This window comes from Vipera berus (assembly GCF_964194415.1).
Source record: "Vipera berus genome assembly, chromosome: 1".
Classification (NCBI taxonomy): Eukaryota; Metazoa; Chordata; class Lepidosauria; order Squamata; family Viperidae; genus Vipera; species Vipera berus.
Window position 1 is genome coordinate 156381102 of NC_138202.1, and position 22550 is coordinate 156403651.

Consider the following 22550-nt stretch of genomic DNA (forward strand, 5'->3'; position numbering starts at 1 on the left):
TAGATTTAGACAGTGCATAAAGCATATTCAATTAAACCAATGGGATGGGGCAGAAGAAGGAAAGGAACAAAACAATCTATACATAGCTTCTTATTGTTATACAGAGGAAGTAAGTGATCTTCAATAGGCACTTAATGATGTATTTGAAAGTACCGTGTCAACTTCAGCAGTATGAGCATTTCAAAAACCATCTGCAAATGTCTGAAATGTCTCATTCTGTCATTCAGTCATGGTATGAACAGCATAAACCTTGAATGTAATAGGAGGATTTTAACAATGCACCAAATTGCTCAGGTAGTCTGTTTCCAAACTGTAAGATAAGATAGCATACATTGTAAGACTATAACGGTAAGATTATCAAAATATGGGCTGCTGTAACTAGCCTGTACCTGTCCAGAAAAGGACATACTATAGGTGTTAGACAATGGTGGGATTCAAATATGTGAACAACCAGTTCTCTGTGTGGATGCCGCTTCTGGAAGTCTGTTCTGGGCCTGGGCAACAAAAAATTAGCTACCAGTTCTGCCAAAGTGGTGCGAACTGGCTGAATCCCACCACTGGTGTTAGAGGAACTGAAAATGGCAACTGCCATTTCTGAACATAGTGGACTCAGAGGTATACAACGACAATGATTTTAGGATTGCCCTAAAATTACATAGGCATTTTTTTAGAGTGCAAGTCTATTTAGAACAGACAGATTTTCCAGTTCCCATATTTGGAACCCTGTCTTGTCAACATTAAAATTGCATTCATTGGCCCTCATCTACTACATTTCTGATTCTGGGTACTAATTTAGACTGTGTTTTCTCTCTCCTGGTTTAAATATTATAGATAAACCATTCCAGTGACTTCATAAATATGTTAGCACTGACTTAGCAATACCTTATGCAGAGATACAGTTACTTAATACTATTCTATAAAACCATTCCTGGAATTTATTTATTTTTTTATTGAAAAGTTTTACAGTACATTTTTTAAAAAACAAAACCCCTCCCAACCCCCTCCCCTCTCCCCAAACCTCCCCAACCCTTCCCTCCCCTCCCCCTCCCCCCTCCCCGACTTCCCAGAGCAAAATACAGGGTATAAAATACAATCATAATCTACCATATGCAAACAACAATAAAATATTAAATTCTATCGCACTTTAACTCTTATTAAAATAACTACAAGTAATTTATATATCACATAAATCCAATACTTATTCAAATGCTGGGTGAAACCTTTTAGTCCCATATTTATTTTGGATGTAATCAATCCATCTTCTCCACTCCACAATATATCTCTGTTGCGACTGGTCTTTGAAGTACGCTGAAATCTTTGCCATTTCCGCCAAGTTGGAAACTTTTAAAGTCCATTCTTCTATAGTCGGCACTTCTTCCTTCTTCCAATATTGCGCCACTAAAAGTCTCTGGAATTTAGAATAGAGCCAGTCTAAATGCAATGTCCATAGGATCAAGCCACTGAGAAATCAGTCAGGCTCCATAGTCATATCCCTTCCGTCTCTATCTTGCAGGACAACTGTTCGGGTGGCACAGGTCAATTTGTTCTAACCTGAACCTCAACCCAGATCCAGACTCTGAGTTGAGATAATCAGTGTTCTCCATTAATGTCTGCAGTTCCAGACACCATCTTCTCAATCACTTGCTCAAGAAGACAAAGAAAAGATATTCATTCCTGGGTATTAGTGAGTTTCTGTAGGAGAAGGAGTGACAGAACCTGGGGGCAGAGTCAAAATAGGAATCAGCTTAGAATCTCTAAGGTAAAGGTAAATGTTCCCCCGCACATGCGTGCTACTCGTTTCCAACTCTAGGGGCCGGTGCTCATTTCCGTTTCAAAGCCGAAGAGCCAGCTCTTGTCCGAGGACGTCTCCGTGGTCATGTGGCCGGCATGACTAGACGCCAAAGGCGCACGGAACGCTGTTACCTTCCCACCGTAGTGGTCCATATTTTTCTACTTGCATTTTTTACATGCTTTCGAACTGCTAGGTTGGCAGAAGCTGGGACGAGTAACAGGCGCTCACTCTGTTACGTGGCACTCGGGATTCGACCCACCAAACTGCCGGCCTTCTGATCGACAAGCTCAGCGTCCTAACCCACTGAGCCACCACGTCCCCTTAGAATCTCTACATAGCCACAAATGGACTAAATCCAACCCCTCTTGAATTTCTTTGGTTCTTATCTAGCACCAAGTTAGTGTGCTAACCATTACTTGAGTAGTAGTTCAGTGGCTGTGCATAGGTATGATTAGTAATAAATCAGCTTAATTGGAAGTTCACATGTGGTCTTGATCTTTTGCAAGTGACAGTTGCTCTAGAGCAGGCATGTCAAACTGCCGGCCCACAGGCCAGATGCATCATGATGAAACCGCACCCACCTCATTGCTGGCAATGGGGAAAAAGTCACGATACGTCATGTGACATCACGTGACATTGCGAGTTTGACATGCCTGCTCTAGAGAGTTTCATTGGAAGTATGCGAAGCCATGTCTTCTTTAAAGCCAGCAGCTTCCATAACTAAGGATGTCTTTCATAAATTGTCGGCTCTATCTGTCAAACTCACCGCATCACGTGATGTGTTGTGATATATTGCAACTTTTTTCGCATTGCCAGAGCTGGGGTGGGCATGGCCTCCACATGATGCACCCATCCCACAGGCCAGCAGTTTGTCACCCCTGATCTAATCAATTCATTAAGGCTAATTTGAATAGGCCACGTTGTGCTTGTTGGGCTTGAAGTAAACTGATAAATTAAAAGGGTCTTTTCCATGGTCTCAAAAGATGAAAAGGATGCTTTATTTGTAGATGAGGTAGTCCACTATTTCAATGGACTACCTCATCTAAAATTCCAAAGGCAAAATTCCAAAGTGATAAGCAGGTGAGTGAATTTATCCTCAAAGCAATTCCAAAGTGCAAAGCAAAAGACCCAGGCTAACATCACTCCATATGATAAAACTAAAAACTAAATGAAGGACATGCTTTATCTTATGCATAGGCCCATATACACAGAGAGATTTGTTATAAAAGTGTAAATTGCCAACTTTTCCACTAGGAGAGCCTCAACATTAATTTTGAGTTCTCCAACAACACATCTGGGAGTAGCATCGGTCAGGCTGGATGCTATGTCCAAAGTGTCCCTAAAGGCTCCTGCTAACCCAGTGGCAGAAATGTAGCCTGTAATGAAGTCATATTTCGGTGGACCTCAGCCCACCTCTCAATTTGATTTCATGCTACACTGAAGAAATAGTTGGACAGAGATGAGGCACAAGAACACCAGTCAGTTCACCTATTCGGATCTCCACAACACAGATCGGATTTGTTTCCTTCCTGAAATCCAGGCATAGGATTTTTGAGGGAAAAGAGTTGTGGGAAAGCATGTTTCTTCTTTTTTTCTAGAACTTGTTTTCTGAAATTTATTTTTGAGGCTATTTTGTGAGATAATTTAGCAAATCCAGAGCTCCAAAGTCCCTATGTGAACTCATACTTGCCCAAAACGTATTCCACAAAATCCTTCAATTGATTCTGCAGATATATTCCCTTGGTTTTTTCCCCCCAGAAGCTAACAAGAACAGTGGAATATTTGCAATATGTGTGTTTATCTGTTTTTCACAGCTTTACGATACAAGAATGCTAGCAGCAAATGCACAGGTCTTTCACACTGGCATTGGAGGAGTGAAATACGCATTCATCCACCCTACATGAACAATGGTGTACATGAAACAAAAGAACTGTATTTATTTACATGCAAACTCTATTTACGTGCAATGCAGTTTAGGAGGAGCTGTTTTGGTTGGAGAAGCAAATGGTGGGGGTTATTTTTTTATTCCAGTTCACCCAATTTTGACTGTTGTATCAATGTTTGGAGAAGAAAATTGCTCAGCAGGGAAAGCATTTTCTCATCACTTGCTTTTCTTCAGAAATAGCACTCTTTTGTGTGGAGTGCATCCCAAGCTGAGCATGCATGCTCGGTAACACAATTCCAGACAAATGTTGAATTCAGTGCAACTTGAACACCAGTCAGTTGTGAAATGGCAGACTTAGTTATGTGAAGTCAAAAATATGGCTTTATGATCTCTGCATCTTTCCGCATAATTTCATACCTACGTTTTTAAACTCAGCCATCCATTTTTTATGATCTTTTGGCCGGCTGTTTTCTCCTTGCACCTTTTTCTGCCTTAACTCAGATAATTCCTGTTATGTACTGTACTGTAAAAATGCAAGCCATTGACCGCCACCTATTGTGGAGAAGCTAAGCGGGCATTTCCTGCCAAGCTGAGGCTAGCCCTCAGGGGACCCTGACGGTTAGTCCCAACCGTTTCGGCAGAAACTTTCATATTTGGGTGGGAGATTCCAGGCAGGTAATTGGATGAACACCTGAGGACTTAAGTGTATAAGTACCGGCCATTACCTGTCGCTCGGCCAGTTCTGTTCCTGTTACAATAGGTAAAGGTAAAGGTAAAGGTTCCCCCTCACATGCGTGCTAGTCGTTTACGACTCTAGGGGCTGGTGCTCATCTCCGTTTCAAAGCCGAAGAGCCAGAGCTTGTCCGAGGACGTCTCCGTGGTCATGTGGCCAGCATGACTAGATGCCAAAGGCGCACGAAACGCTGTTACCTTCCCACCGTAGTGGTCCCTATTTTTCTACTTGCATTTTTACGTGCTTTCGAACTGCTAGGTTGGCAGAAGCTGGGATGAGTAACAGGCGCTCACTCTGCTATGTGGCACTCGGGATTCGACCCACCAAACTGCCGACCTTCTGATCGACAAGCTCAGCGTCCTAACCCAGTGAGCCACCGCGTCCCACTCCTGTTACAATAAAGCTATGCTATTCCTTTTGATGGGAAAGTGACCCCCCTTGTCATAACCAGCCAACCATTTCCTGGAACATTCCAGTTTAGAGTAAAAACAGATGGTTACTCCATAGAGAAGAGGTCTCCAACCTTTTGGGCACCAGGTACCGGTTTCGTGGAGAGAGGTTTTTCCACAGACCAGAGAGTGCATGGTTTTGTGTGCTGCCTGCATCCCGTGGATGGGGCTTTGTTTGTGCGGACATGCCGTGGCACAGTACTGGTCCATGGACTGGGGGTTGGGGACCTCTGCCATAGAGGGACTCTCCTTAAAGAGGGCTGCATGTTTTGTTTTTTTCCTAAACATGTCACAGTTCCAACTTCCTGCCCTAAGCAGCTGCTGCATTTAGAGCAGGGCCACTTTAGACTGATGAAGAATGGCTCCTCTTGCAATTTACAGCTGCTGTGTGAGACATTTTTAACTAGCAGAGTTATAGCAAGCAGTTTCTATTTCTATTACATTTATTTATGTTATTTTAGAAGACTTGTGAGCCACTTCAAAGGGAGCCAGCTCTGAGAAGCATATCATTTTCATTCTTCATAATTTAGATTAAAACAATTAATTTTTGTGTGTGTGCATGTGTCTTCAAGTCTTGGACAAGCCCTGCAGTTTTCCTGGCAAGATTTCCAGAGTGGTTTGACATTGCCTCCTTCCTAGGGCTGAGAGAGAGGGACTGACTCAAGATCACCCAACTGACTTAAGCCCTAAGGCAGAAGTAGAACTCACCACCTCCCTGATTGTAGCCTGCTGCCTTAACCACTACACCGCACTGGCTCTCAATTACAAAACAAACACTAACACTCCAGCAAATCCATAAGAAAGAAAAAAGGGGAAATTACTCAATCTAGTCCAAAATCTGAACACCATTCCTCACCCTCATAACATTCCCAAGCCTAGTGGATTTTTTAAAGGACAGGAGGGAAGAGGCTATTTCAATGTCTGACACAAGCTATAGCACCCACAAAAAGGGGTGCTATAACTGGGGAAAAAATCACAGATTTTTGTGGTGTCTGAGAGCAGGTACTTGGAACAAACCCACCCATTTTAATCTTACTGAACAGACAGATGTAATTTAGGAAAGGAGGCTCTGGAGTTGTCTAGATCTTGAGAACTAACATTTTGAATTGTAACTGGAAAGTAGCTTATTGGTAGCCAGTGCAGCTCTTAAAATAGAGAAGATACATGGGTGTAGTGAGTAAGACATGCCTTAACTTCTCAAACCCCTGCATTCTGGAATAGCTGTAAGTTTTCTATAACTGAAACTGTATGGTCTCACCCAGTGCTTTTTTTGTAAAAGAAAAAGGTGCCGGAACTCACACATGTCATACAACCTGCCTTGCCTACCCTACAAGGTTCCATCCAAAAAAGGTGCCGGAACTCCGTTCTGGGCGTTCTATGACAAAAAAAGCCCTGGTACTCACCACTTGGCACTGCCATGCTAGAGGATATAACATATCATGACTTAACAGCTTCCTTTCTATCGCTATTAAGGTATCGTGCGATCATATATGTATTTGTATGTGTACACCCATTTGTCTTGTCCCTTACAGTACTGGGTCACCAAATATACCATGTATGTATGTATGTATGTATGTATGTATGCATGTATTTGTTTGTTTGTTTCTTTGTTTGTTTTCTATTGTTGCCCAACTTGACCAAGTGAACCCCTATACACTGGAAATGTAGTGGATAAGGGCCAATAAATGCAGTTGAATGTTGACAGACAGGGATCTTGTGAATAGCTGGTCCTAAATATGGAAATTAGGGGGGAAAATATTGAGTTATTCAATTTCCATAGTCATTCAACTCAACCAAGTGACTCTGGGTAGCTTACAATTCTAAAATTCTAAAACAAATAAAATCATTTAAACAATAAAAACATCCAGAAAAAAACAGTAAGTACAAACAGCAGCTGCAATGATTAAATAGCTAATGGTAAAGCCAAGTAACAGGGTTCTTCACACTTAAAACTTTGCAGAAGTCAACAGAGTATGGGCAGATATACAAAGGCGTTGGGTGTGTGTGTGTGTGTGTGTGTGTGTGTGTGTGTGTGTGTGTGTGATGCACCTGATTGTCTGAGTGGCTTTGAAAAGGACAAATGCAGCAGCAGTTCTGATGCCACTGAGCAGTGTAGCGTCAGAAGGAGCCTCAAATCCACTTCTGGACTGGTAGGAAATAAATACTTAGGAAACTTTAAGTGTGGATGGATAAATCAATAGGGCTGCAACGAGAGCAAATCATCAGTCCAGCTTTTTATCTGCCAGGGATTAAATTCAGTCTCAGGGGAGCAGAGCCTACAGCTTAAAAATAGAACTGAGGACTCTCCCCTCACCCAAAATTGCCATAAAATATTTAATCTTCAGAAGGGGAACACAAATACATTACATTCATATTAATTAAATTGGTGGTATTGAGCTCTTAAATCAAGTTAAAGCCATAACAGCCAAATATTGTTTGGAAGTGGCTGAAAATTTTAAGAACTTTTTCCGAAGTGAAGAAGCTTAATTCTTGCAAGGTTCCAGGGATCCATTTTGCCCCTTAAAAATCATCTCACCATCTAAGTAACCCATCCAAACAAACATCCCAAAGAGACATTTCCTCCAGGGTTGCTCTGCAGACACAAAAGCAGTGGTGGGATTCAGCCGGTTTGCACCACTTCAGCAGAACCGAGAGCTAATTTTTTGTTGCCCAGGCCCGGAATGGACTTCCAGAAGCGGCATCCACACAGAGAACTGGTTGTTCACATATATTTGAATCCCACCACTGCACAAAAGCAGGACTGAAGGGGTGCCTTTTGCCTGACGGCTCCCCCTTCCTCACTCCTGCTGAGCCCTCCAGGACAGTCCGACGGCAATAACAGGAAAGAGGTCAGTGAGATTTTATTGAAACATGACCACATTGAGGCAAAGCACAACTAGAGGCAAATTTAGGAGAGCAATAAGGTAAAGGTAAAGGTAAAGGTTCCCCCGCACATGCGTGCTAGTCGTTTCCGACTCTAGGGGCCGGTGCTCATCTCCGTTTCAAAGCCAAAGAGCCAGTGCTTGTCCGAGGACGTCTCCGTGGTCATGTGGCTGGCATGACTAGACGCCAAAGGCGCACGGAACGCTGTTGCCTTCCCACCGGAGTGGTCCCTATTTTTCTACTTGCATTTTTACGTGCTTTCGAACTGCTAGGTTGGCAGAAGCTGGGACGAGTAACAGTGCTGCTACGCGGCACTCGGGATTCGACCCGCCAAACTGCCGACCTTCTGTTCGACAAGCTCAGCATCCTAACCCACTGAGCCACCGCGTCCCTGGGAAAGCAATACTTGGGGCTAATTATTAGTGTGGCAGAACCTGACTCAGTATGGTTAAGACATTAGGCTATAGAATCCCAGAGATGGTGAGTTCTAGTCCTGCCTTCGGCACAAAGCCAGCTGGATGACTTGGGCCAGTCCCTCTCTCCCAGCCCCAGAAAGGCAATGGCAAACACTTCTGAACGATCTTGCCAAGACAACCACAGGGAATAGTCCAGGCAGCTACTAGCAGTCAAACACTTATTTGAAAACGCAAAAATAGTAAATAAATAAAACCTGATGGCTCGCTCTTTTATCCCCCTCCTGTTAAAACTCTGAAAAACAACAGCGGTCCACCGAAGTTGAAGGAAGCAAAGCAAGATGAAGAGGAAAATGGGAACAGTCGAGAAGACTATGATTAGTCCCCACCGCAGTTGCGAGAAGCAAATAGCATTGTGGACCAGGGTAGACAAGATCCAGGGGGAGGCTTTTAATGTTCTCGCCTAATTCCCAGTCTCTAATTTGTTATCAGACCTAGGCTTTTAAATCACATGTGGTTCACAATGCCAGCATATGAATTGGGGTTGTTGTTGTTTTTCCCCCCCAAAACACAAAAGTGCTGTCCGCATTGTTGCACTAATCCTCAACATTACAAAAGAGGCTCCTGAGACGGCCTGTGTGGGTTTTGAAAAGAGATTAATTCACAGTTGTATAACAGTAGAATCTCTTCCTGGTCTCTGAGCCCCTGATGGCATAAAGCAGTTAATGGTCCTGAAGAAACTCTGGATTAAGAAGGTACTGAAGGCTACTGATTGTTAGTGCTTCTGTAATCTTTTAAATCAATGTGGTAATAATAATATCACTGTAAGCTTCCGCTTAAATCTGGATAATGCATTAGGCATTCACATTTTAAGCATTTCGCTGAGATTCTTTTCATGGGTTTGTTTTAGAAGGTTGGTATCACTTATTAAGGCCTGGATTAGAATGGAAGGGAATGAATGAATATCAAAATATACTTTATAAATAAAGCAAAACCAATTTAAAGATATTCAGAGCATTGGGCACTGGATATTTTGCATTTTTCTTTTCAAATACTTTTGGTATTTAGTATGTTTCTGTAGTTTCTTGGAACAGAAAATATTTAAAAAAAACCACCCAAAGGAGCTTTTTTCCTGAGGCAACTGGACTTTCTTGTTTTTCTTTGAAGACGTTTTGCTTCTCGTCCGAGACGTTTTTTCAGCTCTGACTGGATGGTGGGGGAAAACAAAAAAGTCCAGTTGCCTCATAACAAGAGCAACTTTGGGACAACCGTGACCTGGATGACTGAGAATCTCCATAGACATTTGAAAAAAACACAAACTTTAAAACAAAACACTATAATTTGTAAGAATAGGCAGAAATAAAATTTATAATTAAGTAATACCTAATCATGTAAAGGTAGGCCGTGGTGAATAGTGGTAATTAGGTCCAGAATTTGCAATGCTAAGCAACGCAGTTGTAATGTGTGATATTATGTGAATGAGCCGCTCAGCAATGGCACTTCCAGCAGTCCCTGTTTACCATTGTTTAAGTGAGGACCTTGCGGCTCCTTAAGCAATGGCCTCACGTGATGATCACTTCTGACCTTCTGCTGGCTTCCCCATTGACTTTGCTTATGGGAAGCTGGCGGGGAAGGCTACAGATTGTGATCACATGGCCAGGGGACAGTTGTGATGGTTGGAAATCCAGGCCAGTGGCCACACATCCAGTTTGCAGTTACTGTATGTAACCACAGGGCAATGCACCAGTCAGAATTTTAAAGACCAATTATAACTGCCACTCATCATAAGTTGAAATGATCACTGTATGACTGGTCGTTAAATGAGGACCACCTACACCCACTTTCCCTGGGAGTAAAGCCAGTTGAACTCAGAAGTGCTATGGAATATCATAATACCTAAGTGAAAGCCAATTTGGTGTGATGGTTAAGCTATCAGGTTAGAAACCAGGAGACTGTGCGTTCCAGTCCTCCCTTAGGCACAAAGCCAGCTGGACAAGCTTGGGCCAGTTAATCTCTTCAGCCCTAGGAAGGAGGCAATGACAATCCATTTCTGAAAACCTGCCAAGAAAATGGCAGGGACTTGTCCAGGCATTCACCAGTCATCAACACTGACTTCAAGGATGAAGCAGAAACAAAAACACCAAAAGTAGCCTGTTGCTGTTTTTAAGGGCTTATTTTTACTTCTTTACTTTGTTTTTTTCTCCACCAGGCTCTGGAGGAATCAGGGGCATGCAGAATAGCTGGAGGCTTGGCAAGTGTGAAGAACCAGTTTGAAAAAGGAGAAGCTCAGTACCAGTATCAGCAACAATCTGTACAGGTAAAAATGGAGGAATCATAATAGTTGTTGAACTGTTGAATCATAATGGAGAAACCACGATCCTGATCTTCTGGAATATAATGCAAGGCTCTTGCTATGTCCCATTTTCACTTAGAAGTGATTATTATTTCACTCTTTATGAATACACTTGTCCTTTGTCATCTGACACACATATCATGTGAGAACCACATGAATTTTTTTACAAAGATTGCAGAGGCTTTGTTGTAAGAGCAGCCACTTGGCTGTGAAAAAAAAATGATGTTTTTCTTTGGTAAACCATTTCCTGAAAAGTGCACAAATACTGGAAATGTTCTGTTTTGAAAGGCTATTGTACCCTAAGGTCCAGCAACTGCTCAAATACCAGCCAAAACTCCTACTGCGTTAACAGTGAAGCAAACACAATCTGATATATAGTCCAAAATATATGAAAAAGTACATCCCGTCTTTGGGATATAATGTATCAGACATAATTTATCAGTAATGTTCATTATAGTGAATTTGCAAGTGACATAAATACATCTGAAACACTTTTCTGTTAAGCTATTTTCTTACATATGTATGGCTATTAGATTATGCTTATTGCAAGGTAATTACAGCCTTAAATAAATAATCATCATCTAAATATCTGTCAAATGTCTCACTTTAGAACAATGATTAAGACATAGAACTGATTTACATTCCCCCAAATGCGAACATCTAAACCACAACTTCGGGGTTATAATTCATTGTAAAAACTCTCTGTGGTTTGCATTTATTTCTCTTGAAGCTTTGCAAAGCTTTTCTGTTTGCTCTTTTCTTTGAGATGAACATGAAAAATGCAAACGCTACCTAGCTGGCAAATGTTAAGTTTGGAAAAATGATTTATGTACTTTATCATTTAATTATCGGATAGTGTAAAAAAGAAGAAGAAGAAAAAGATGGAGGGCATGGTATAGTCAAAATCACTGCTTCGCTCAACTGAATTATTTTAGTTTGAAAGTGCAGCACCAGTAAAGCAACTTCTGTGCTTTCAAGGTCATCCTGCACAAGGTCACTTCCAGTTTTGCCATTCAGCTATCAAAGTCCACAGCTAGATGGTTCGCTGCCTTTGGGTGTCGACGTGAGCAGGTTTTATTTACATAAAAATAGAACTATGAATCCAAAGGTGAATCCTCTCCACCTCCAGGGGTGCAGAATAGATAAATTATTAAAAACAATACCAGGGAGCAATTTAAGTTTAATGCTGGAGATATGTGCCGATGGAATCATGGATTTCTCCACTGAGAAATGGAATTAATTTTCTTGCATTCTACAGTGGCAATACTTCAGAAATGCCATATCACATTGCAAAAAGATGGATGGAAGAGAAAGGCGGGGGGGGGGGGCAGGATGGAGGGCAAAGCTGTGACATGTCTCAAGTCCTGGATAGAATCAAGAACAGCTTTTTAGAATATGTGAAACGTCTTGAAATATCTCACATTTTATAGGAGCAGGACTGAATCCTGACAAGGATCCCAGAATGAATATATCATGAGGCTCTGTACGTTTGTGGATGTATTCTGTAAATACTGTAAAAAAAATTTTTAATTCTAAAGCTGGTAGAAACCTTATCTCCTATGAGCAAATCTTCACACATAGGATATTCACCGGAGGGTTTAAAGGATTTTAACTGATCCTTTGTTGTTTTCTGCAGTCTCCTGTGGCCCCTGAGGAATTGTTCCAGATTATATTCAGTTGTTTTCATGTGCATATATGAAACCTGAAATCATACATTCAAAACAAACGGACTTTTTTCCCGCTGAGGAAGTGATCACCAGACAGTCACCACTTGAATTCATTCTTGGGCCTCTGAATGGCCCTGTTACTTTTTTGTACTCTCTCATCTTGTTCCAATACATCCGTTCATGTCATCTAACAAAATTAATTTGTCCTTAGATCTCATTCATTCAGAATATTCTCTAAATCCTCTTTGGTTCTTCCCTTATCACCATTCATTGGTGCGTAACATACAACTTTCATATCTTTGAATCATTACATCATAGCTGTCTAGGTTACATTATTTTACCATATTCTTTCAGGCATAACATTTCAGTCTTTCCTTTATTGTTAAACCTACCTTTTCGTTTCCCTGCATGGTTTCATCACTCCAGTCTAGAAAAAACGATCACCTTCATTCTGATCTATTTGGCCCTTTCTTTTAGTTGATAGACAGATAGCTTATCTATTATTTTCAATTTCATTCATCAGTTTGTGCTTTATATTATTTTATTATGTGAGTATTCAAATGAAGCATTTAAAAAATATTTTGTGTTGCTTTTTAAATGATCTTCTTATGCCCAGCATGGGACTAAACATTATGCATACCACAGGGACCCCACTGAAAATCATATCATCAAATCAAGTGTTACCCTCTGTTTTATTACAAGTAACTTTATTTTTTGTTTCTATTGAAGCAATCTGTGATAGAGATTATGCATGCAGGCTACAGTGATGGATGATACTAAAAATGTAAACCTGTGCTTTAAAGAAGAGAACCTCTAGCGGGATAACCTTGTCAATGGGAATATTACTGGAAAGAATAGGAGTTTCTGCTAACCCCAAAGACACAAAGACCAACAATTTTAAAACATTTCCAGAGTAGATTACTATCTCTAGCATCTTGGGATGAATGCATGGCTTCTGTTGCTGAGCTAAAAAGGGAGTTTTCTGTAGCCTTGCTCAGAGGGCAAACACTATTAAGTAGTATTTCTGTGCAAGGCATAACAATGAGATTGTAGGAGAGCTGTATTAGTCTATGACAGCCAAAACCAGGAGTCTGGTATATCTTTTCCCATTAATAAATTTTATTAAAAGATATAAGCTTTCATGAGCTTCTGGTATCTTCATAGAGATGGCCGTATAGGGTTTGTTTGATTTTGGGTAACAATACGTTACCCAGTTTGCCACTGCTTTCTTATAGGGTGTTGCTCTACTACCTTAAAAAGGATATTTTTGAATAGCATGGAAGGCTATTTTATGTCTATAAGTCTACTAAATATGAACATTCTGAGTGGAAGTCTTCTCGAGAACATTCCCACTGGTAGAATAAAAAGACTGGATCCAAACCTTGAAATATAAAAAATAGAACTAAAAAAAAATCTAACATGGAATTTAAAGTAGTCACAGAGTCAACCAAAACAAAATAACCCAGATAGGGCAGCCATAGTTCAAGAATAATATTAAAAAGCAGTCATTTTCTTTTGAGTGAAGGAGAAGTTCTCACCTTGGCTGAAGAATTCACAGCATACATGCTGGGTGAGTCTTGCCAATTGAGACACTAGATTGGAAAGGCCCTCCTTTAAATAGCCACCTGTCACATCTTCCTGGCAGGCCCTGTGGATGGATTAAAGCAGAGGTAGAGGTATTGCTTTCAAGTGAAACACATGACCAAAATAGGTAGCTACATACTTTAAAGGCAGAAGTAGACTCTGTCCTAAAAAGGAAATTCAGGTGAAACCCAAATGGAGAAATGTGATGTTTCATGTCAGAATGCTTCTAAATTCTGGGCATGGTGCATAGAAGCCCTCTGGTTTTGTGGTAGCTATCTTCGCTTTAGACCACCTCTTTCCTATTTAGAGAGAGTAATTCTTTTTAGCTGTAATAATTCAGTGAAACATTTTGGTGGCCCTGTAGATTTAATGCCCAGTTTCATTGATAAGAATTGGACATGCTTCAGCAGAGAAACCAGGACTGAGTTAAAGAGATCATCCCCAATAAGTCTCAATTCAATCTTTACACTAGGGTTTAATTAAATATGTTTTATTGATGCTGGGCTACAAATAATTTCCTGATCTCTCTAAACGTAGCAGAAAGAGTATTGCAACTTTCAATAGGTTGAAGAGTACTTCTCAGGAGGTTTTTTTTTTTTGCCTCAGCAGCCAGAGAATGGATGCAGCCTGAAGATATATCGATCCCGGAATGGGGTTCCTGCTGCTGATCACTGTCAAAACAAGTCTTGTGCAGATGAGCAGTGTGTCAGGCCCACAGCACCATAAGAGTGCAATGTGTTGATATGGGAAATAAACTAATTTAGCGCCCACCCTGTTTTAGGCAAGGGATTTTTTTCCCCAGTCATACTTTGTGTTTCAAACAAACAACAATACTTTCCTAAAGTGTAGAGGTTGACTTGTTCTCTCATTTATGAGAAAAATAAAATCTTATTGATATTAAAAAAATAATGTCCCTTAAACATGATAGGGATATTAATAATAGCATTAGAGAATGTTTTTAAGTCGTTGTGTGACTCTCCCTTATTTGCCCTTTCTTGATACATGTATTAAAAATTGTTTCTTACAATGGTAGTCTAATGTAAGCTAGCTGATTTTGCTGTTATGGGGTAGTCAGATATTTCCCTCTCTGCCTCCCTTTTTAAATGTAGTTCTCCCCTATCCAGAATCAAAGCACCAACAAGTGCCCACAACAATTAGTTGTGCTAGCAATGCTGACAAAATTCTGTAACTAATTTGTGCTTTGAGTCTCATTGCCTATGAGCAAGCTTCTTTTCCAATAACCTATATGAACAAATTCATGCAGTTTTTAGCACTGGCTTAAATTATAACTGGTTTAAATTATTCATTTATTAACAAATGTGCATACTACCAATCCCAATGACTCAAGGCAGCTTGCAAACATACATGTATGACATATACACAATTCTAAATTTAAATATTAAAAGCTTTAAAGGCTCAACCACATTAAAACTCTAAAAGGCTTGGATAAAAGAACAGTTTTTAACCTACACTATAATATGAAAAAGGTCTACCTCAACTCCAATAGCAATTGATTCCTGCTATGAAAAAGCCAAATATGCTGTTGCTGTTGGACATATTTATAATGGGACACCAGAAGATTGTGAGGTAGATTATACAAGAGTAGGTTTGTATGATTAGCATGGGAGCCATGCAAGGGTTTTCACACACAGTGAGTGCTTTCTGAATGGGGCTCAGAAAGCAACTGGTTTTTCATGGAGATGATGGAGCACTTTGTAGAGGGCCATGAGTAACTGCAATTTCTGAACCATCTTCAGTGGCCACCCTACTAAAAGCCACTACAGTAATCCATGATATGAGCACATGTGCCACAATGAGGGTATGACTAAAGTCCCACTATTGCTATATGGTTGTCCACCACTAATGCCAGTTTATGGAGGTCCCCCAGTCTGCAAACTTCTTGATACAGGGGACTGAATCCTCATCCAAAGTAGGCATGTTCATTGAATTCTGGAATCCAGTCCAGATCTAATCCAATCATAGTCTAGAATCAGCCACAACTCTGCCTTGTCCATAAGGATCTTTAACCTGTTCTCTTCATCCAGTCCACTGTTGGGGAAAATGTGGAGAATCTAAACCTGAATCCATTGAAAGTGAGAAGTACATCTGAGTATCATCTGCTATGCAGATCCAATTAGCTCAAAATATATGGATGATCCTACAGAGGCTTGATGTAGACCTTAAATAACATAAGAGACAAGACAGAGCACCCTCTTAAGGAGCTGAGCAATATTATTACATTCTGATCATACCCAACAGATAAGAATGAAACTACTACAAAGTGCACTTTCCCACTTTAGAGAGATACTGTGCTTAACAACATCAAAAGTTGCTGATAATTCTAGAATTAAAAACAGAGTCATATCCCTTTAGTTTTTCTTCTGGTAGGGATCATCCATCAGAGTGACTCAAGGCAATCTCTGTGCCAAGTCCAGGTATGACTTCAAATTGAAAAGCATCCAAGACCTCCTGGAGCTGCAGCACTACTGCCTTCTCCACCAGCTTGGCTAAATGTGAAATATTGGATATTGACCAAACGTTGTTCCAGTTGGCTGCTTCCAAAGAAACTCTGCCTGCTCCAGCAAGGTGTTGATTAGCTACACAGTCTTCTGAGGTCCTTGTAAGTCAAGCCATGGCAGGGTGTAACAAGCAAATAAGGGCATGAAGCAAACTAAGGACCTTATCTCTACTTTCTTGAGAGGCAAGCCATCTGTTGCAAGATTATTGCAAGATTTTTTTTTTAGGGGCCTCCGTCGCTATTATTGTTTCTTTTTTATGCCATTTTTATTTTGTGGATTGAAATTGTTTTGGTGGATAAGTCGAGTTGACAAGTAGAAATATAAATTCATTAAATAAATAAACTGGCTCAGAGATTATGAGGTAGTACATTGAATATCTTAATAATATTCAAAGTGGTATCAAATTCAGTGCAAATCCACACCATTTTGTTGGCAAAGAAGCATAGAACTTGCTTATAGTGGAGCTCAGGTGGTCGAAAGCACTGGTCAAGGTCTCTCAGTGGTCATCTAATAGTTCTAATGAATCCCACTGGCCAATTATCCTCTGACACAGATGGAAGGCTTAAGGTTTATTTTATTTTCTGACTGCAGTAATAAAAACTTTATGATGCCTAACCCCTGTACTAACTGACTCATCTTTAGTCTTGTACCACAGTAACTTAAACCATCTGTTCTCACACCTTGTCTTCTGCAATTATTCCACATTCTGTGGTGTGCTACAGGCTTGACACAAGGCAGGGGACATCTAGAAAATACCTTGTTCTTTCCTGAACCAAAAATTTTTGGACCCAGAAAAATTATTCCACATTTTAACCAGATGATTGATAGGGTGGTTGGTCAGTTTCAACAAACATCTCCCAAAGCAACTGGAATCGAATCCAATCGGATCCATTAGTCTCGTGGGGCAGTGGATCAAACTAATCTGATCCTGACCTTTGCAGAGAGAAATTTGCTGTAATACCTTAACCTTCACCAAAAAATTCTCTGTCCTGATTGTCAGCATTTGAGGTAAAGCCAGATCAGGTAACAGACAAAAACGATTGAAAGTACACTTTATTGTTGTAGAGTATATTAACAGGAACTTGAAACCTTTCCAGTGTTTCCCTCTGGGAATTCTTATATCATATAGAATCAAGGTTGGGTTATTTTGAGTCACTTTCTCATGTTTCCATATTTCTCAGAGCTGAGATGGCAGTTATTTCCTCTTTTATTTGCTAACAGTTTTTGTGTTCATTGCCAATTTTATCTCTGCCTTTCTCCATCTCAGCAAAGGCATCAGTTCTGGGATCAGTTCTGAGAGAAAAACCTAGTTCTGTTGTCACTTTTCCAAATGCTTTTTTGATTTTTCCAATGCACTCTGCAGCTCTAGTGGCCTCCCCTCTAAGTACTGATAACTCATAACTATTATCAGTTAACCTTCTGTAATTCCTGATTTTGGCCCCCATATTTGATTCACCAAATTACATAAATGTAATTTTAAATTTTAAATTTAAATTTTGAGGGACACGGTGGCTCAGTGGGTTAGGACGCTGAGCTTGTCGATCAGAAGGTTGGCAGTTTGGCGGGTCGAATCCCAAGTGCCGCGTAACAGTGAGCGCCTGTTACTCGTCCCAGCTTTTGCCAACCTAGCAGTTCGAAAGCACGTAAAAATGCAAGTAGAAAAATAGGGATCACTACGGTGGGAAGGTAACACCATTCCGTGTGCCTTTGGCATCTAGTCATGCCGGCCACATGACCACGGAGACGTCCTCGGACAAGCGCTGGCTCTTCGGCTTTGAAACGGAGATGAGCACCAGCTCCTACAGTTGGAAACGACTAGCACTCATGTGCGGGGGAACCTTTACCTTTACCTTAATTTTAAATTTATTGTGTGTTGAGTTTTATTTTTCATTCCTCAAAAGTTGACATGGTTGACATGATTATGAAAAATAATCTCCTGGTCTTAATGGAATTGGGATTATAATGGGTAAGATCAAATTCAAGGAGTCTATTGATAAAAAGGCATTATTTCTACTTTTTTCTCAGATGCCTTGTCCTCTTATGGCTCCATACCATTCTAGTCATTTGTAAGCAAATCATATATCATAGCCTGTCAGAGAAGAAGGTATGTCAACTCATGACTTGGAGTTGCATAGGGGTACAAAAAGAATGACATGTTAATCTGCCATTTTCTCTAACTATGTTTTGATAAAGTATTTGTTGCCAACCATTGGTCGTATTTTAATTGCCAGAATGCAACAAGCTTTCTTTCAACTTTTATAAAGTTAGGGTTAGAGTTAGGGTTGTAACTTTGAATAGTCACTCAGATGCTGATATAAGTTGAGGACTACCTGCAGGGCATTTTTTGTCATAGAACACTCAGGACGGAGTTCCAGCACCTTTTTTGGATGGAACCTCGTAGGGTAGGCAAGGCGAGTTGTATGACATGTGTGAGTCCGGCACCTTTTTCTTTTACAAAAAAAGCACTGACTACCTGTAAGTCTAACATATAAAATACATATGCACACACAGTGTCAAGCTGCATGTTTTATTTATAGTTCCTTCTATATTGTTTTGTTCTATTAAGACTGCAAAGATAAGTCTTGTTTTCTATGTGAATGCTTTCTTTTATGTCAGCCCTAAGGACTAAGATACAGTTGTGGCTTTTAAGCAATACAACTCATTATTATTATTAAAAGGGGTTATATATATGAGACCAGCACAGATTTCTGTTAAGATTAATTTTTTTTTTGGTTTTGGCAACTTGTTGTGGGGAAGCTGAATGCTATTTCATGATATATTTGAAAATCCAATTAAATGGCATAATTCATGGGATGTTGTCCATTGGATAAAGGGCTTTTTAACTTACCTTTTAAAGATAAGCCTTTAAAAATTGGACACTAGAAGGAAATAGAAGGAAACAGACTACAATTAAAGGAGAAGAACAGTCAGCCTCAACTTACAGAATGAAGCAAAATATTTTAACATTGAACATATGGAAGGATATTTTTTAACATTGGAAGCAGAAGTTAATTCCAAGTGTGTCTGCCTCTATAGATAGATTGTGTTCAAAAGATCTTATGGAAGAGGAAAATTTTTTACCTAACATGATTGAGACAGATCTGAAAGTGGATTAAAAAATGACAGGTTACAAGAATTACATGAAAAATAGGTGTTAGATTGGACATATAAAAGAAACTGATTGATGTCTTAATAATTAAAAGGGATATATAAATAATAAACCAAGAGTGACTTGGATAATTTTTCTACATTGTATTTACAAAAGAAACTTGTTAAAGCTTTGAAGAATTTTATGAAAAGTGACAAAAAATGAAAAGAAATCAAGTTGTTAAACATTATTTTAAGTGTCTAAAGATCAAGACTTTTAGAAGTAAATGTAAAGTTGGTTTATTTGATCAAGGTTAAAATAGTTATGTTGCTATCTCTGGTAAACTTAATGGATTTTGCTAAATTCAGGACTGAAATGATGAAGCTTCAGGGATTAGTTTATAGCTAAGAGATGGGATCCCCTTCATGGATTACTGCCTTGTCGTGGCGAAGGGGCTTGCATAATTCAGTGAAGCTATGAGCTATGCCGTGCAGGGCCACCCAAGATGGACAGGTCATAGCAGAGAGTTCTGACAAAACGTGATCCACTGGAGAAGGAAATGGCAACCCACTCCAGTATCTTTGCCATGAAAACCCTATGGACAATACCAAAAGGCAAAATGATACGACGCTGGAAGAGGAGCCCCTCAGGTTGGAAGGCATCCAATATGCTACTGGGGAAGAGCAGAGGGCTAGTACTAGTAGCGCCAGAAAGAATGAAGCGACTGGGCCAAAACCAAAAGGACGCTCAGCTGTGGATGTGTCTGGTGGTGAAAGGAAAGTCCAATGCTGTAAAGATTTTTTCTCCATAGGAACCTGGAATGTAAGATCCATGAATCAAGGAAAGCTGGACGTGGTCAAACAAGAGATGACAAGACTGAACATTGACATCTTAGGAATCAGCGAACTAAAATGGACAGGAATGGGTGAATTTAATTCAGATGACCATCAGGTATACTACTGCTGGCAAGAATCCCTCAGAAGAAATGGAGTAGCCTTCATAGTCAATGAAAGAGTAGGAAAAGCAATACTGGGATACAATCCTCAAAATGACAGAATGATCTCAGTTCGAATCCAAGGCAAACCATTCAATATCACAGTAGTCCAAGTCTATGCCCCAACCACCAGCACTGAAGAGGATGAAATTGACCAGTTCTAAGAAGCCCTACAGCACCTTATAGAACTAACACCAAAAAATGATGTCCTTATCATCATGGGGGATCAGAATGCTAAAGTAGGAAGCCAAAAGATAACCGGAATAACAGGCAAGTTTGGCCTTGGAGTACAAAATGAAGCAGGGCACAGGTTGATAGAATTTTGTCAAGAGAATACGATGGTCATAGAAAACACTCTTTTCCAACAACCCAAGAGATGGCTCTACACATGGACATCACCAGACGGTCAACACAGAAATCAGATTGACTATGTGCTCTGCAGCCAAAGATGGAGAAGCTCTATACAGTCAGTAAAAACAAGAACAGGAGCTGACTGTGGCTCAGACCATGAGCTTCTCATTAGGCTTAAACTGAGGAAAGTAGGGAAAAGCACTAGGCCACTCAGGTATGAATTAAATCATATCCCTGTTGAATATACAGTAGAGATGACAAATAGATTTAAGGAATTAGATTTGATAGACAGAGTGCCTGAAGAACTATGGACAGAGGTTCGAAACATTGTACAACAGGTAGCATCCAAAACCATCCCAAAGAAAAAGAAATGCAAGAAAGCAAAATGGCCGTCTGAGGAAGCTTTGCAAATAGCTGAGGAAAGGAGGGAAGCGAAAGGCAAGGGAGAAAAAGAAAGATACACCCAATTGAATGCAGAATTCCAGAGAATAGCTAGAAGAGATAAGAATGCCTTCTTAAATGAACAGTGCAAGAAATAGAAGAAAACAATAGAATAGGGAGGACCAGAGATCTTTTCAAGAAAATTGGAGAGATGAAGGGAACGTTTCATGCAAAAATGGGCATGATAAAGGACCAAAATGGCAGGGACCGAACAGAGGCAGAAGAGATTAAGAAGAGGTGGCAAAATAACACAGAAGAACTATAGAAGAATGAGCTTAACATCCCTGATAATCCCAATGAGGTGGTCACTGACCTCGAGCCAGACATCCTAGAATGTGAAGTGAAGTGGGCCTTAGAAAAGCTGAGCAACAACAAAGCTAGTGGAGGTGACAGTATTCCAGCTGAGCTATTCAAAATCTTAAAAGACGATGCAGTAAAAGTGCTACACTCAATTTGCCAGCAAATTTGGAAAACTCAACAGTGGCCACAGGATTGGAAAATATCAGTTTACATTCCAATTCCAAAGAAAGGCAGTGCCAAAGAATGTTCAAACTATCACACCATTGCACTCATTTCTCATGTTAGTAAAGTTATGCTTAAAATCCTTCAAGCTAGACTCCAGCAGTATATGGATCGAGAACTACCAGAAGTACAGGAAGGATTTCAAAGAGGCAGAGGAACTAGAGATCAAATGGCCAACATACGCTGGATCATGGAGAAAGCTAGGGAGTTCAAGAAAAACATCTACTTCTGCTTCATTGACTATGCTAAAGCCTTTGATTGTGTGGATCATAACAAACTGTGGCAAGTTCTTAAAGAGATGGGCATACCAGACCATCTTATTTGTCTCTTGAGAAACCTATATGTGGGCCAAGAAGCAACAGTGAGAACTGGACACAGAACCACCGGTTGGTTCAAAATTGGGAAAGGAGTCCGGCAAGGCTGTATACTGTCGCCCTGTCTATTTAACTTATATGCAGAGCACATCATGAGAAAGGCAGGGCTAGATGAATGAAAAGTTGGAATTAAGATTGCCGGAAGAAATATCAACAACCTAAGATATGCAGATGATACCACTCTAATGGCAGAAAGTGAAGAAGAACTGAAGAGCCTCTTGTTGCAGGTGAAGAAGGAGAGTGCAAAAGTCGGGTTGAAACTCAACATTAAGAAAACCAAGATCATGGCATCCGGCCCTCTCAATTCCTGGCAAATAGATGGGGAAGAAATGGAGGTAGTGACAGATTTTATTTTGCTGGGCTCCAAGATCATTGCAGATGGGCACTGCAGCCAAGAAATTAAAAGATGCTTGCTCCTCGGGAGGAAAGCCATGACAAATCTAGACAGCACACTAAAAAGCAGAGACATCACCCTGTCAATAAAAGTGCATATAGTCAAGGC

General features: G+C 40.3%; 1 protein-coding gene across 2 annotated transcripts in view; it reads left to right on the forward strand.

The window, feature by feature from the left end:
• The window catches only part of XIRP2 (xin actin binding repeat containing 2), a 147359-nt gene that overhangs the window by 79909 nt on the left and 44900 nt on the right, over positions 1-22550 (forward strand). For both annotated transcript variants that reach the window (XM_081339347.1, XM_081339348.1), the window contains exon 3: positions 10365-10472. In XM_081339347.1, the coding sequence (XP_081195473.1) occupies positions 10365-10472 (108 nt within the window). The remainder of the gene's footprint in view (positions 1-10364; positions 10473-22550) is intronic.